This window comes from Hibiscus syriacus, unplaced genomic scaffold (assembly GCF_006381635.1).
Source record: "Hibiscus syriacus cultivar Baekdansim isolate YM2019G1 unplaced genomic scaffold, ASM638163v2 tig00111851_pilon, whole genome shotgun sequence".
NCBI lineage: Eukaryota > Viridiplantae > Streptophyta > Magnoliopsida > Malvales > Malvaceae > Hibiscus > Hibiscus syriacus.
This window is the reverse complement of record NW_024063203.1, coordinates 882,103-896,157: the sequence shown is the minus strand read 5'-3', so window position 1 is coordinate 896,157 and position 14,055 is coordinate 882,103. Positions and strand designations below refer to the sequence as shown.

The following is a 14,055-nucleotide window of genomic DNA, read 5'->3' as shown; positions in this document are numbered from 1 at the left end:
AATAGCTTTATTTTTTAACAAGGGTATAATCGTTTCCTTGGTCCCTCCAAGTCTAACTACAAATTAAAACACTCTTTTTATTCACTATTGGGCTTACCTCAAGCCTAAATCCTCTTTAATTTGAGTCAAGGCTTCCTACAAGCTAAGAATTAAACCAAGGCCCATCTCAGGTTAGCCCAATATTTCTAACTCAAGACGTACTCAAAAGCTCGTGTCAGTCTGGAGTGCGGGCAACTCGATAAGCTCCTCAAACGCTCCTCCAAAAAATCTTTGCATGAAAACAAATTTCAAACATTGAGCTTACAAACTCAATGTCACACTAATAACCAAACTATACTACATGATCATGCTTGTAAATGTAAATATTAGCTCACGAGAATGCTAATCTAAACATACATACAAAAGTAGGCATCATGGTGTGGTTGAAGGGTTTCGCTACATCTTAGAGACATACACCCCTCTAGCCTACCTTGGGTAAAATATGAAATTTCTACATCAAATCATCTGACCAAGCTACTCCTTACGAGTACTTCTGACATCTACACCCCAGTCGAAATAAGTGCCTTGTGCACTAATTGAGACTTGTCTGGACATAAAATCGACTCCTACTACTGGAGTAACTCGGGTATCCTGACTGTTTATTGAGCATCATACATGGTTAGTTTTATGACTTCCTAATTTATTAACGTTTCTAGATGAAATTATAAACATTAGTGTTTTTCTCACTTGAAATCTTATTAAGAAGTTTCAATGGCCTTTGATCCCTTAACTAATATACTCGAGATAAAATGAGTTTTACCCTTATCAATATGAGGTTCTCGATATTGGGCCTATCAGTATCGATACTAGTGCTAGAAATGGGCTAATGGGGTTTAAGAAGACTAACAATATTGATACCCTAAATTAGAGAATTGGTACTAGCACACGAGGGTATCGATATTGTTCATAGTAGACACCGAATTTGACTTCGTTGTTTGAAAATTAACTGAGTATTGATACCCTTACCATGGTATCGATACTCCCTTGAGTATTGGTATCAAATGACTACTGGAATTCAAAATCTAAAATGGTATTAATACTACCCTCTGAGTATCAATACCCTAAAAACAATATTGATACTCCATAAACAATATCTATGCTCGACGCCAAGATACCTTACAAATTTCAACTATGTGAAGGACAATATCAGTATTGTTCATCTAGTACAGATACTTATGCCCATAAATGTCCTATTTTGGCACGAAAATGTAACTTAACCCTACTCATTTGCCCCCATAAGACCATCAAGTGATGTTTAAGTCTTATGTAAGTTGATAGGGGTCATAAAAAGTCATTTTCATGCTTAAAACACCATAACTATAATCTATTATGATCATGATCATATGCTTCATAAACTAATACAAGCTAAGTAAATGTACCCAATGACCCACAAATTGTATAAAAAGGTTAAAAATGTGTTACCTTTACGACAGAGATTCAAATAGCGACTAGATGGTGGTATATCGATAGCCATATCACGGTCGTGGCAACATCTGGGATCGTTATCACGGAAAATAGCGGTGGGTCGTAATTGTTATTTAATGGATAACGACCAATTACAACAATAACAGACTGTTATTCTGTTATTTTTGCTATTTTTTGTTGAAAAGAATTAGCTCTTTATATCAACTCATTTAGAAAAAAATCACGACCGCAATACCCACAATGACTACGATAGCATTCATTATATCCGCAACCACGATAAACATAACATAACAAAAACGCAACCTTACCGTTATTTAAATCCTTGCTTTATGGTTAGCTACTGAAAACGTCTCCAAATTAATCAAAAGCTAGCTTCTGTTTTTCCTTGGCTTTGGAACCTTCTCAAACCTCTCTCATTAATATAACATGGGTAAATGAGTTAGTAACTTGATTAAGATTCCAAGGTAAAACTGAAAACACTTTCCTAAACTCAAACATGCTAAAAACGGGCTAGAAATATATAGTTTCCTAATGCCACTTAATCTCCACCTATGGTCATTGTGGCCAAACTTGAGATTGTGAGTTTGAATGAAAGCTTGGGATGAGAAGATTATGATTTTTAGCTTGGAAAATTTGTACTGAGCTTGAAGGAAAATTATGAAAATGGAGAGGAATGAGGTAGGGGAAAAGATAGATGAAAATGAGGGAAAATAGGAAGTGGGTAAGTATAATACATCTTCATTAATAGAAAATCGATATTTGAATTAAAAATGGTATAATAGTCCTTTGGTCGTTCCTCTTCCACTCAAGTATTAAAAATACCCTATTTTTCTATCGTTTAGGCCTAACCCAACCCCAAATTCATCCTTATCTTGCTCCAAATTATTCTATAAGTCTAGTGTGCTTATTTAAATCCTCTTAGGTTAACTTGAAACTACTAACTTGAGATTTGAGGCATAATAAATGGATTTAAAATTTTAAATAAATCATTTTTATATCCGTCTAATTAAATCTGAATTGAAAATAACCATTCTTAATTTTTAAAATATTAAAATCAGCCTCTTATCTAAATGGCCATTTTAGTGTTGATGTTTTTAAGCATTTTAGTCTAAGCATTTAATTTTTTTTATTAAAAATTATCATGATTGTATAGAAATTATTACTTGACCCACAATCAACACGTATTAACGACATGATACTTTTATATTTATTTAGTTGTTAACATTTTACATGTCACATTATCACAAAGTGTGACACATTATATCATCATCTTAAATGATTTGGTACATATCACATCATCGTGTATGGTGACACAACACACGTCACGACTTCACTTTAAATGATGTTATATATTTCATATTATCACAGTGGATGATATAACATATATTATTTCATCATTTTAAGTGACATGATTTATGTCATGACATTATCTTGAGTGATATGGTACATGTCATGACATCACATTAGACTGACATATGAATAATATTACACATATAAAATTATTATATCAGTAACATATATTAATCATTAATCAATTAATAATTTTCATCTAATACGAGACTCTTTTATAAAAAATACATTAGAAGATGAAGTGTTAAAAAAACAGGAGTCGAAATGTTCATTCAGACAACCCTTAAGATTAATTGTGAGGTTATACCATTTATAAATTAGATGCAGAAGCAGAGGACGTGCGTCACGCCAAAAAAAGATGACGTCTCCTCCAAAGAAAAAGGCATAAACATTTCAAAATGACGTGGCAAATGCCGACGCGCGGTCACGATTTAATCATAGGCCTAATCCGACACTACCCTTCGTTAGCAATAAAAATCCAATCCACTAGTAATTATTCTCCGCACCCGGATCAGCCTACGCTCATCTTAATCAAATCTCAACCCCTCACATCCACCACACAAAAGCTCCATCAGTTATTCACCATCATCTTCATTCGTTGACCCACTGCGTTTACCGTGAATACGCCGTACGGGATCTTTCCTCGAGATCTCTCGTCAACCTAAGAGACGCCAGAGTAGACTGGTCTGCCCCAAACTCATTAATTTTTCCTCGTTTTTTCTCAGGTATTTTCCCTCAAATTCTTTATTAATCCGATTTTTCCCCTTTATTTGTTTTCCGCTGTTAAAATTCTAGAGTAAACTGTTCCAGTAATAGTAAGAACATGATTTTGATTTGATGTTTGGTGTTTAACTGAGAAATTATGGTTTGACTTTTTAGTAGTGTGAATTTGAACTTTATAAAGTTTAATTTGAACCGGTAGTTTTTTTTTTCTGTCGTTGAGTTTTGATTTGCTTTGGCTGTGCAGATCTGGGAAAATTAGGGTTTTGAATTTGGTTATCGGAGAATGCAAACTAGAGGGAAGAGGAGCTTGGAAGGAGATGAGAATCAGCCGCCCGAGCGAAAACGCCCCGCTTTAGCCAGGTGTTTATCTTTTGTTTTTAAAAAATGGTACTTTGTTGTTTGCTTGCTTGGTTTTCTCGTACAACGATACTAATTCTTGGCGTGACATGTAACTTATCATTAAATTTGTTCCTTTTTAGTCCATGATGATCTTGCAGCAAGTTTCTAGGAAGCAAAAAAACTAGTAGTATAAATATCAAACCTTCTCTCCCTGTAGGGGCTTAGCAATTTTCTCTGAAATTATATATGTATCATATGCAGTGTAATCGTAGAAGCTCTCAAGGTGGACAGCTTGCAGAAACTCTGTTCGTCTTTGGAACCCATTCTTCGTAGAGTTGTAAGTTCTGTTTACTCGGTCATTCTTTGCGGTAAATTCTCTTGTTGTGGAGGATTTGAGGTAACTCTTAGTCAATGAGTTATCGGTGAATCTGCCGTTTTTTTATATTCTTCATCTGATGGGAGTTTTATTCTGACTTGGTGCTGTATCTGCTTTCTTATTTGTGCCTGCACGTGAACATGCATCCATATTGCTTTTGTGCGCATTTGCCTGTTTTATTTGTACAGAGACGCACACAAATACATTTGAAAGATTTGAATGAAGAATGCTTGTGTTTTTAACTGTTCATATGTTTACTCATAAAACCTATACAAGGCTGTTCCCTGTTAGTCTTTTTGAACTGTTTCAGCTTTCACCTCACTGTTACCTTGTAAGGTATGAAGGCTGGTCATTCAATCAGATTTTGATGTGATCAGTCACCTGATTTCCTAATGTTTATTACTGTTTTCATAAAGTGCATTATTCTTGCAGATATTTTCAATAAATCCTAGACTAATTCATGCTTATGGGAGATGGAGTCCTGAATAGAACTTTTAGATGATCCCATGTTTTGCTTATCACTATCTTTAAGAACGGCTATCCCTTCTGGGATATTACTCATTCTTCCACTCTCTCCTTGACCCTTTTGCGCAAGTTAATGATATGGAAAATACTTCCGTTTAACTATAATTGTTGATCACTTGTCCACGCACATGTTCCTACCTATGGAGTCTGATGAATGATGATGTTTCTTTTAGGATCTTCGTATCTTAAACACTCATGCCAAGGGTTTCTGAGATGTAGACACTATCCTGCTTGCTTCCATGTAACATAGATGTTCACTGTTTGTGTTGTAATTTTGTTGGATGGTTCTAAAATGACCCTTTTCTTTAGCACTTATGAGCCCAATTTAGAACAACCGTTTCTAGCACATTTCTATGGTATATTGTGTAGTCCATCATTTTACCCTTTGGGATATTCTTTTCCTTGTAACTTTGCAGGTAAGTGAAGAGGTGGAAAGAGCTTTGGCAAAATTAGGCCCTCCTAGACTTAGTGGAAGGTAAAATAATAAAATATCTGTCTAATCATTTACGATTGTAAAGGCAATTATTCTATATTCTGATGTCTTAATTTAATTATATATATATATTTCTTTTTCAATTGAAGACAGATAGAAAATGATGCATGTTAAGTGGTGTCGAATGACCAATGATTTTGGTTTGGTATATCAATAGTAGCCTTATATTTGGCATTGTTTCCTTTGCCTATTGCTCGTCAGGATCCCTATGCTTAACAATGTCAAACCATTTGGCGAAGTTTGTGATTTGAGAAGGTCAAACTTTATGTGATAAAAGAACTGTTTTGCTATCAATTGATGTATCTTGCAGTAGCTGGAGTCTAATATTCATTTTGGAACTTCTGGGTTTTAGCAAATTTTAGTTATTGTGAGAAAGTCTCTTTGTGCATGATGATAATGTGGGAACATCATATTAGACGTTTTTTTGTCTTTTGTTACCACTCATTTTAGCAATTGCTTGTGGAATTATATGCATTTTTTTAATGTTAATGAACTGTATACGCTGACAACAGTTTCTGTTAATTCTAATAGTTTTTGTGGTTGTTATTGTTCATTAAGTAACCATTGTTTAAGAATATTGTGCATGAGAATTGAAGTGCTGCAATGAGATTCTGAAAGAGTTCTGGAATGCTTTTAGGTTTGATTCTTTTCTTCTTCTTTCTTTGTAGAATTCCATTGGTTAATTAACTGCTTGCCTTTTGATTTACTTGAGCATCATTAATATACCAATAGAAATAGATGAACCCATACAATAAACTTGTTTTGATGTTATTTTCTATTATGTTTTTGGCTGGTTGATTGGTATTTTACTTTCTTTAAATGAACTATTTTTTAATCCTTTTTTATGTCGATTATTTACTAACCACCTCTTCGGTTTTAAGGTTCTTATTGTCTCAGTGTCTCCCTACTTTTTCTTTCGTCATTTCCTGCGATGCCTTTCTTATATGGATGAATCTTCTAATACTTTTGGTTTTTAGTTCTCCTAAACAAATGAAGGTCCAGATGGAAGGAGCTTACAGCTCCACTTCAGGTCCAGGTTATCTCTTCCTCTTTTCACTGGAGGAAAGGTTGAAGGAGAGCAGGGTGCTGCCATCCATGTTGTTCTAGTTGACAGTAATAGTGGACATGTTGTAACAACTGGACTTGAGGCCTCTGTAAAGCTAGATGTTGTTGTGCTTGAAGGTGATTTCAACAATGAGGATGATGAAGATTGGACACAAGAAGAGTTTGATAGCCATGTGGTAAAAGAGCGTGAAGGTAAAAGACCGCTGCTGAGTGGTGACTTGCAAGTGACCCTCAAAGAAGGGGTAGGGACACTAGGAGATCTAACTTTTACTGACAACTCAAGTTGGATAAGAAGCAGGAAATTTAGACTTGGTCTGAAGGTTGCTTCTGGATATTGTGAGGGTATACGTGTAAGGGAAGCAAAGACAGAGGCTTTTATTGTTAAGGATCACAGAGGGGAATGTGAGTTCATACTTTATACCATATCTAATTTTTCATCTGTGGATTTGTAAAAGAAAATTTAATTGAGTTGCATGACAGTGTATAAGAAGCACTATCCACCTGCATTGAATGATGAAGTATGGAGATTGGAAAAGATTGGGAAAGATGGGTCATTCCATAAGAAGCTTAACAGTAATGGAATATTCACAGTTGAAGACTTTTTAAGGCTTGCGGTCAAGGATCAACAGAAATTACGAAATGTGAGATTGGATTTTGGAAATGAAATTAAAATGATATTGCTTTTGGCGTTTCTTCTGACATTTTTGTCTATGTTTGTAGATTCTTGGAAGTGGCATGTCAAATAAGATGTGGGAAGCTCTCTTAGATCATGCAAAGACGTGTGTGCTGAGTGGAAAGTTTTATGTTTACTATACTGATGATACTAGAGATGTCGGTGTTGTCTTCAATAACATCTTTGAGTTGAATGGCCTTATTTCTGGGGAACAGTATTTACCTGCTGATTCTCTATCTGATAGTCAAAAGGTGGGTAAGATATATTATGCTGTTTTTCACCTGTCAATGAGATGCTACATCTCTGGTACTTATTTACTTTTCAGAGATGACCATATGAGATGCGTTAGCAGCAATATTACTTGGCCTGCCGTAATATTTATCAGATAACATGGAATTCCTTTGATTTTCTTCCCCATGTAGTTTTGTATTTTTTTTTTTTTTTTATTTTTTGCCTTTTCTATATGCCTTTAGTTGAGATTGGTTATTACTTTCAACTGCTTAAGGCTTGGGGTTGGTGTTATTTTCAATTTTTATTTTCAACGAATAAAATAGTTCAGCTAATGTAACAAAGGGAGCAAAATTTCTGTAGGTTTATGTAGATACGCTGCTGAAGAAAGCATATGACAACTGGAATCAAGTCATAGAGTATGATGGCAAGTCAATGGTGAACATCAAGCAAAATAGGAGGTCAAGTGCCCGAAATGAACTTCAGATGGATGCATTAAACTACCCTAATGCATTAGATCATCAATTGCAGTTACCAAGGTTGCCAGTTTCTGTTCCTACGGAGCATGTGCACTCAGGCCCTCATGTTGGAGGTAAGCATATGATCACTTTAATGTTTCAGCATTAAATGATTTTTATGTTCAATCATATGTAGCATAGCTTAATCTTTCTACAGTTGATTTATAAACATCATTTTTCTTATTGTGTCCTTACTTCCCCTTTACCGTGGTACATGATAGAAGATTAACATCTCTGAAGGATGAATGATTGTCTATGAATTAAGCTAAATAAGTAACATGTTCTTAATACCCTTTAACTGCTGGCATTCTGTTAATTTCTTTCTTTTGGTTACCACAGGGTTTAATGATAATCAGTCGACCAGATACACGGGACAACCTGAGCTTGTGAATTCGAATTCTCGTAGTCAATTTGACAGCTTGCAGTTTTTGCCATATGACCAGCTGGGTACCAGTTCGCAGCAACCACAAAGCTCAAGAGCTGATAACAATGCTGTTGGGCTTGCTCTTGGTCCTCCTCAGTCATCTGCCTTGGGTTTCCACAATGCCGGATCTTCTATGCAGACGTCGAATGTTAATCATTTCAATGATTGGACAAACAGCAGAGACAGGGGAGTCGAGGACTTTTTCTCGGAGGAAGAGATTCGCATGAGAAGTAATGAAATGCTCGAGAATGAAGATATGCAGCATCTTCTCCGCCTCTTCAGCATGGGAGGTCACCATGCTTCTGTGACAGAAGATGGTGGGTTTGGATTCCCTAATTACATGCCATCCCCAATGATAAACTTTGTAGACGAGGATCGTTCACGCCCTGGCAAAGCTGTTGTAGGGTGGCTAAAGATCAAAGCGGCAATGAGATGGGGTTTCTTCATCAGGAAGAAAGCAGCCGAGAGACGGGCACAAATAGTCGAGTTAGAAGAGGAGGAAGAAGAAGAATAGCCTAGTTATCCAAGCCTCGCATTTCTTACTATGGTTCTGGAAGATGCTAACACCACCACCACCATCAATGCCAGAGAGAAAAACTAGAGGTACATCGTTCCGATGAAATTATTGGTTTCAACCCCCCGGGGAAGAACCCTAATTGAGACATTGGGAATCTCTTGTACAGTTTATTGTGTAGTAAGCTGTATATTTGAGGGGTCGAATTTGCTTTTTAAGTTCAAATGGCCCTTCCCTTGCCTGATTTTTTAACGCATTAGGTGTGTTTGTTGATTCAAGAGGCGCCTCTGCATCTGCATCTCTCAAATTGTTGCCTGAGTTTCGTCTCCACCGAACAACAATTTCCCTGAATATTGTCACTCTTTTTACTTATTTGTAGACTCTCCTCTGTCAGTGTGCTTATATATAACTTTTAAGTTTATGTTAATGGCAGTGTTTATTAATTTGATTTGAAACCTAGAATCATATAAATGGAATTCTTACAAACGCAAATTATAAAATTTAGGGTAAATTACACGGGTGATCACTAAATTATGATAAAAAAATCACTTTAATCACCGATGTTTCATTTTAATCAAATAGACTATTCAACTACTTAAATGATTCATTTAAGTCGCTCTCTGTCAATTATTTAAACGGTTCACTAAATTTATTTTCTGTTAAAGTGAACCATTTAAATAATTGAATGATCTATTTGATCAAAATGAAATATCAGTAGTCAAAGTGATTTTTTTAGCATAGTTTAGTGATTACTCGTGTAATTTACGCTATAATTTATCAACTTTCTTTTCACTCGAGTCAAATTATCCTATATTTGATATTAACCTTTACAGTCGGATCAACATAAATAATCTCTTATTGTTTCTCGATCTTCATTTCTTAATTTTAGTAATAAAATATAAAAGAGAGAAAATGTAAGCGATAGAATTTATAATTTAGTTTTAAAATAAAAATGGGATTAAATTTCAAAAATCACATTTGACAATAAACAGTCAATTATCTTACTACAATCGCTTGTGTTTGAGCTTAACTTCTAGAAATAACAACAATTTCTTTAACTATCGAGATAAATAGATTCGTGCAGTCGAAATCGATTTGAATTATAAAATATTATTCAATAAGAATATATTATTCAAACACATTGGAAATTTCAATTTAATTATCTTATTCTTTATTTTTTTTCTTTTCCCTTCACGCATCAAATTCATATGTATATATAATAATATTCATCGACATATTTCTCTACCTGGAACAAATTTAATTATTTATATAAACTTTAAAAAATAAATTTAAAATTTAATTTTCAATTCTTTATAAAAAAAAGAGAAAATAACCTCAATGACAAAAAATGCTTTATAATATACTATTTTAACTAACTTTTTTTGGATTTGCCAAAATGACCAACAAAAGCGCAATGCGATCGCTAATTCGCAACGCGAACTTCGACTATCGCATTGCGATAGTCCAAGTTCGCGTTGCGATAGTCTCCAAATTGGTTGCGATAGTCTCCAAATTCGTTGCGATAGTCTCCAAATTCGTTGCGATAGTCACCAAGTTCGTTGCGATAGTCCAAAATCGCAACGACTAGTGGTATTGCATTTGTCACGACCACATTTGGAGACTGGTGATTTTGGACTATCGCAACGAATTTGGAGACTACCGCAACGAACTTGGAGACTATCGCAACGAACTTGGAGACTATCGCAACGAACTTGGAGACTATCGCAACGAACTTGGAGACTATCGCAACAAATTTGGAGACTACCGCAACGAATTTGGAGACTATCGCAACGAACTTGGAGACTATCGCAACGAACTTGGAGACTATCGCAACGAATTTGTAATAAATCGTAACGCGAACTTGGACTATCGCAACGAATTTAGAATAAATCGCAACGCAAACTTGGACTATCGCAACGAATTTGGAAAATCGCAACGCGAACTTCGACTATCGCAACGCGAACTTGGACTATCGCAATGCTAATATGTAAATCGCAATGCGATAGTCGAAGTTCGCGTTGCGAATCTAAAAACTGGTTTACGATACCTGAGATCGCGTTGCGAATTAGCGATCGCATTGCGATTTTGTTGATCATTTTGACAAATCCAAAAAAAATTGATTAAAATCGTATATTATAAGACATTTTTGGTCACTAAAATTATTTTATCTAAAAAAAATATTCCCCAACTTAAATTTTAACATGAACAAGATATTTACTTAAATTGTCACACGTCATAATCATGGACAGCTTTTACGTGGGCCATTTATATAATAATTTTGTGTCACATTTAACAATGATTTGTTCGTGTTTCGTATGTTAGCCAGCCGTCTTCAATGGATATCCATCCACCAAACAACACCTCCATGCCCCCACTATTCTATTTTTATTATTTAATTTATTCATCAATTCATTTAATTTTTTATTTTCATTTTCCAACAGTTAATGATAATTATAATATAGTATGTATAAATGCAACGAGAGTTAATATAAATAGTTGGGATTTAGGAATTTGAGTATATAAGGTTAAGTTTGAATCATATCTCCGTTATTCTTGATGGATAATCTGTAAATTCTTATGTAAATTCTAATTGGATTTTAAGTATGCTCTGGGCCTGGATCGGGGAGTCAATCCTGACCTAAACTTTTTTTTTTTTTTGTATAAAAAAGGTATGTCTAAATAATTTCTTTAGTCATTAACAATATATATCGTATAAACGTAATTACTCAAATCTAAAATTTAAAAAACACCGGCAGAGCCAGCATACTATCAAGAAAGTTTTTGAATTTTTCTTGTAAATTTAATAAAAATGTTCTTATAAAATAAAATGAACATAATTCTAAAAAGAATATTAGCACCTTAAACATGAACTGACATTTATTTATCACTTTTATCCATTTAAAAGAAATTTCATGTAAGTTCTAAATTTGACACTTCAAAATATATTTTTTAATTTACATCTTAAAATATTTTTTTTAAAATTTTCTCTATTAAAAAATAACAACATTCATTTTTTATTGTTCTTTTGATTTCAAGGTTTTATTTTAACTAATTCGGACCGATCCACATCGTACACCTGACTTTAATAGATGAATCTCTTATTAAAGATTTTCTGCATATACAAAAGACTTTAGATCCAGCTAACGAACGACGTTCACTTTAATCATTAATCATTCAGACTTAACTAATAAATGAGATGCAATTTGCTTAACTAATCCCTTTTTCACAATCGAGTGAATTTCACATTAATCATTTGGCAGCCAGCTGTTGATTTCTACCTTATCTATTGCTATAATTATCCACAGACTTTGGGTTCCCATTTAATGTTTAGTATAATGATTTTTTTTCAATTTCGATTATAGGGTTTTATCTTATTAATTTGAATTGATTTGGGTCATACATCTGATTTTAGTAAGTGAGTATCGCAACGATAATTTTTTGCATACATAAGGATTCAAACTCGATACTTACTTAAACGATATTAAACTACTTATCACTTGAACCAACAATTTTACGATTTTAGTGATACAAACTGTGATGATACTAAAATCATGCATATAAAATTAAAAAACTGAAAAAAAATAAATATTTATTAATTTTAAATATAAATATAACACATATATCACACAATTATATTTAAATATATTTAAATCAACACCCCCTTAAATATTACTTAATCCACTAAATGTTTTAGGTAAATCTATTTTAGTGTCGGTAATTATATTGTTTGACGTGTCGATCTCAGTGGTTGAGATTTTTTGTCAATACGTGTTGGCCCCACCAATCCATCGTGTAGTTTTTGACCTAAAGTGTCAAACCAAAGGCTTATTCATTTAAGGGTAAAGTACACTAATAGTATATAAAATATAATTTTTATATCATTTTGGTCACTAATCTTTTATAAATTATAAATTATTTATTATATTTATCATATCATTACAAAATAATCATCATTATATTATAATAAATAAAAATAATAACGAGTTTAACAATTATTTCATTTTTATAATTTTTAGAAAATTTGGAAAATCATAATTTTTTTATTAGCATGATATGATTATAAGATAGTATCAATTTATTTAATCAATTGAAAATGAATACACACATCCTATAAACACAATTATTCAAATTTAAAACTTCTAATAAAAATAATATATTTTTGGGTAAAGTATACAAATGATCTCTCGACTATAGGGTACTATTTTATTAAGTCTATTGACTATTAATAGTTATAAAATGGTGCTCCGACTATAAAATGTTGCTTTGTTGAGTCCCTCGACTATTAAAAGTTACAAAATGGTCACTCAAATATTCATTATGTTCTAAACTCATCCTATTTCTTTAAAAAATAGATAGTATTTTCAGTTGAACATTAGCCTGCTGACTATGATATGATAAAATATGATATCAGAATCTCAAATCACTATCATATTTCAACCATCATGTTGATGTCCAGCTTAGACAATCGTCGACTTTTTTAATGAAAAATGACGAGTTTGGAACATAATAATAATCAGTGATCATTATATAATTTTTAATAGTTGAATAATTATTTTGTAATTTTTAATAGAGTAGTACCTTATAGTAGGGGATCATTTGTGTACTTTACCCTTGTTTTATACTTTACTCTTGGTTTAACGCCATCTGCTTTGGCCCAATGGAATCTTCAGCTATACTCAAATTGTCCCGAATAAAGCCGCATGCCTATGGACAGGTGGCCTATTCGGCTTTTGGTGTGTGCATTAACTAGGGGAGGACAAATCAATCCACACAACTAAAAATAAAATAATTGTTTCCAGCAGTTCGAATTATCAAATAAATTAAATTTCAATATATATTTTTCAATAACATGAAATAATTATAAAATAATATTATGTAACACAAATATTCAAACTCATGGTTTAAAGAAAAAATAATATTCTTTCTGACCACCGAAATCATTTAATTTTAGATCGATCATCGTCGCATACTTAATTTTGGTGGATGGGTTTCTCTACAGAAATGTTTCACACACACAAAAAATTAATCGATATCAAATTGTTTACCACTTGAACTAATTTGTGTCGGACTAGAATAGATAAATTAGAGTATAAAATGCTTATTAGCTCGAACTGCCTATTGAATACATGGGATGCATATCTGGTTGCACTGTAATGGAACATACCAAACGCATTAAATTAGATTTGCATGGATGGAACCAAGCAGCAGCCATCAATTTACACACTATGTTCCAGCTGTTCACAACTAGTAATCCACACGAAGCAGGAAGCTTCCAAGTTCCTCTGTAATTTCATCTTCTATTCCACACCAAATCCTCCCCTATATTAACTCTCTCACACTACCAATTCCAAATCATCAAGAAT

At 33.4% G+C, this 14,055-nt stretch overlaps 1 protein-coding gene across 1 annotated transcript; it reads left to right on the top strand.

Moving 5' to 3' along the window:
* The first annotated feature begins 3,570 nt into the window (after nucleotides 1–3,570).
* LOC120172408 (calmodulin-binding protein 60 B-like) lies at nucleotides 3,571–8,771 on the top strand. Its single transcript, XM_039179863.1, is given in 10 exon segments — nucleotides 3,571–3,629; nucleotides 3,782–3,897; nucleotides 4,138–4,213; nucleotides 5,194–5,252; nucleotides 6,248–6,258; nucleotides 6,261–6,737; nucleotides 6,816–6,976; nucleotides 7,056–7,259; nucleotides 7,600–7,828; nucleotides 8,094–8,771. Coding segments are annotated over 9 exon segments (1,893 nt in total). The 5' UTR covers nucleotides 3,571–3,629; nucleotides 3,782–3,820; the 3' UTR covers nucleotides 8,693–8,771.
* The last annotated feature ends 5,284 nt before the right edge of the window (nucleotides 8,772–14,055 follow it).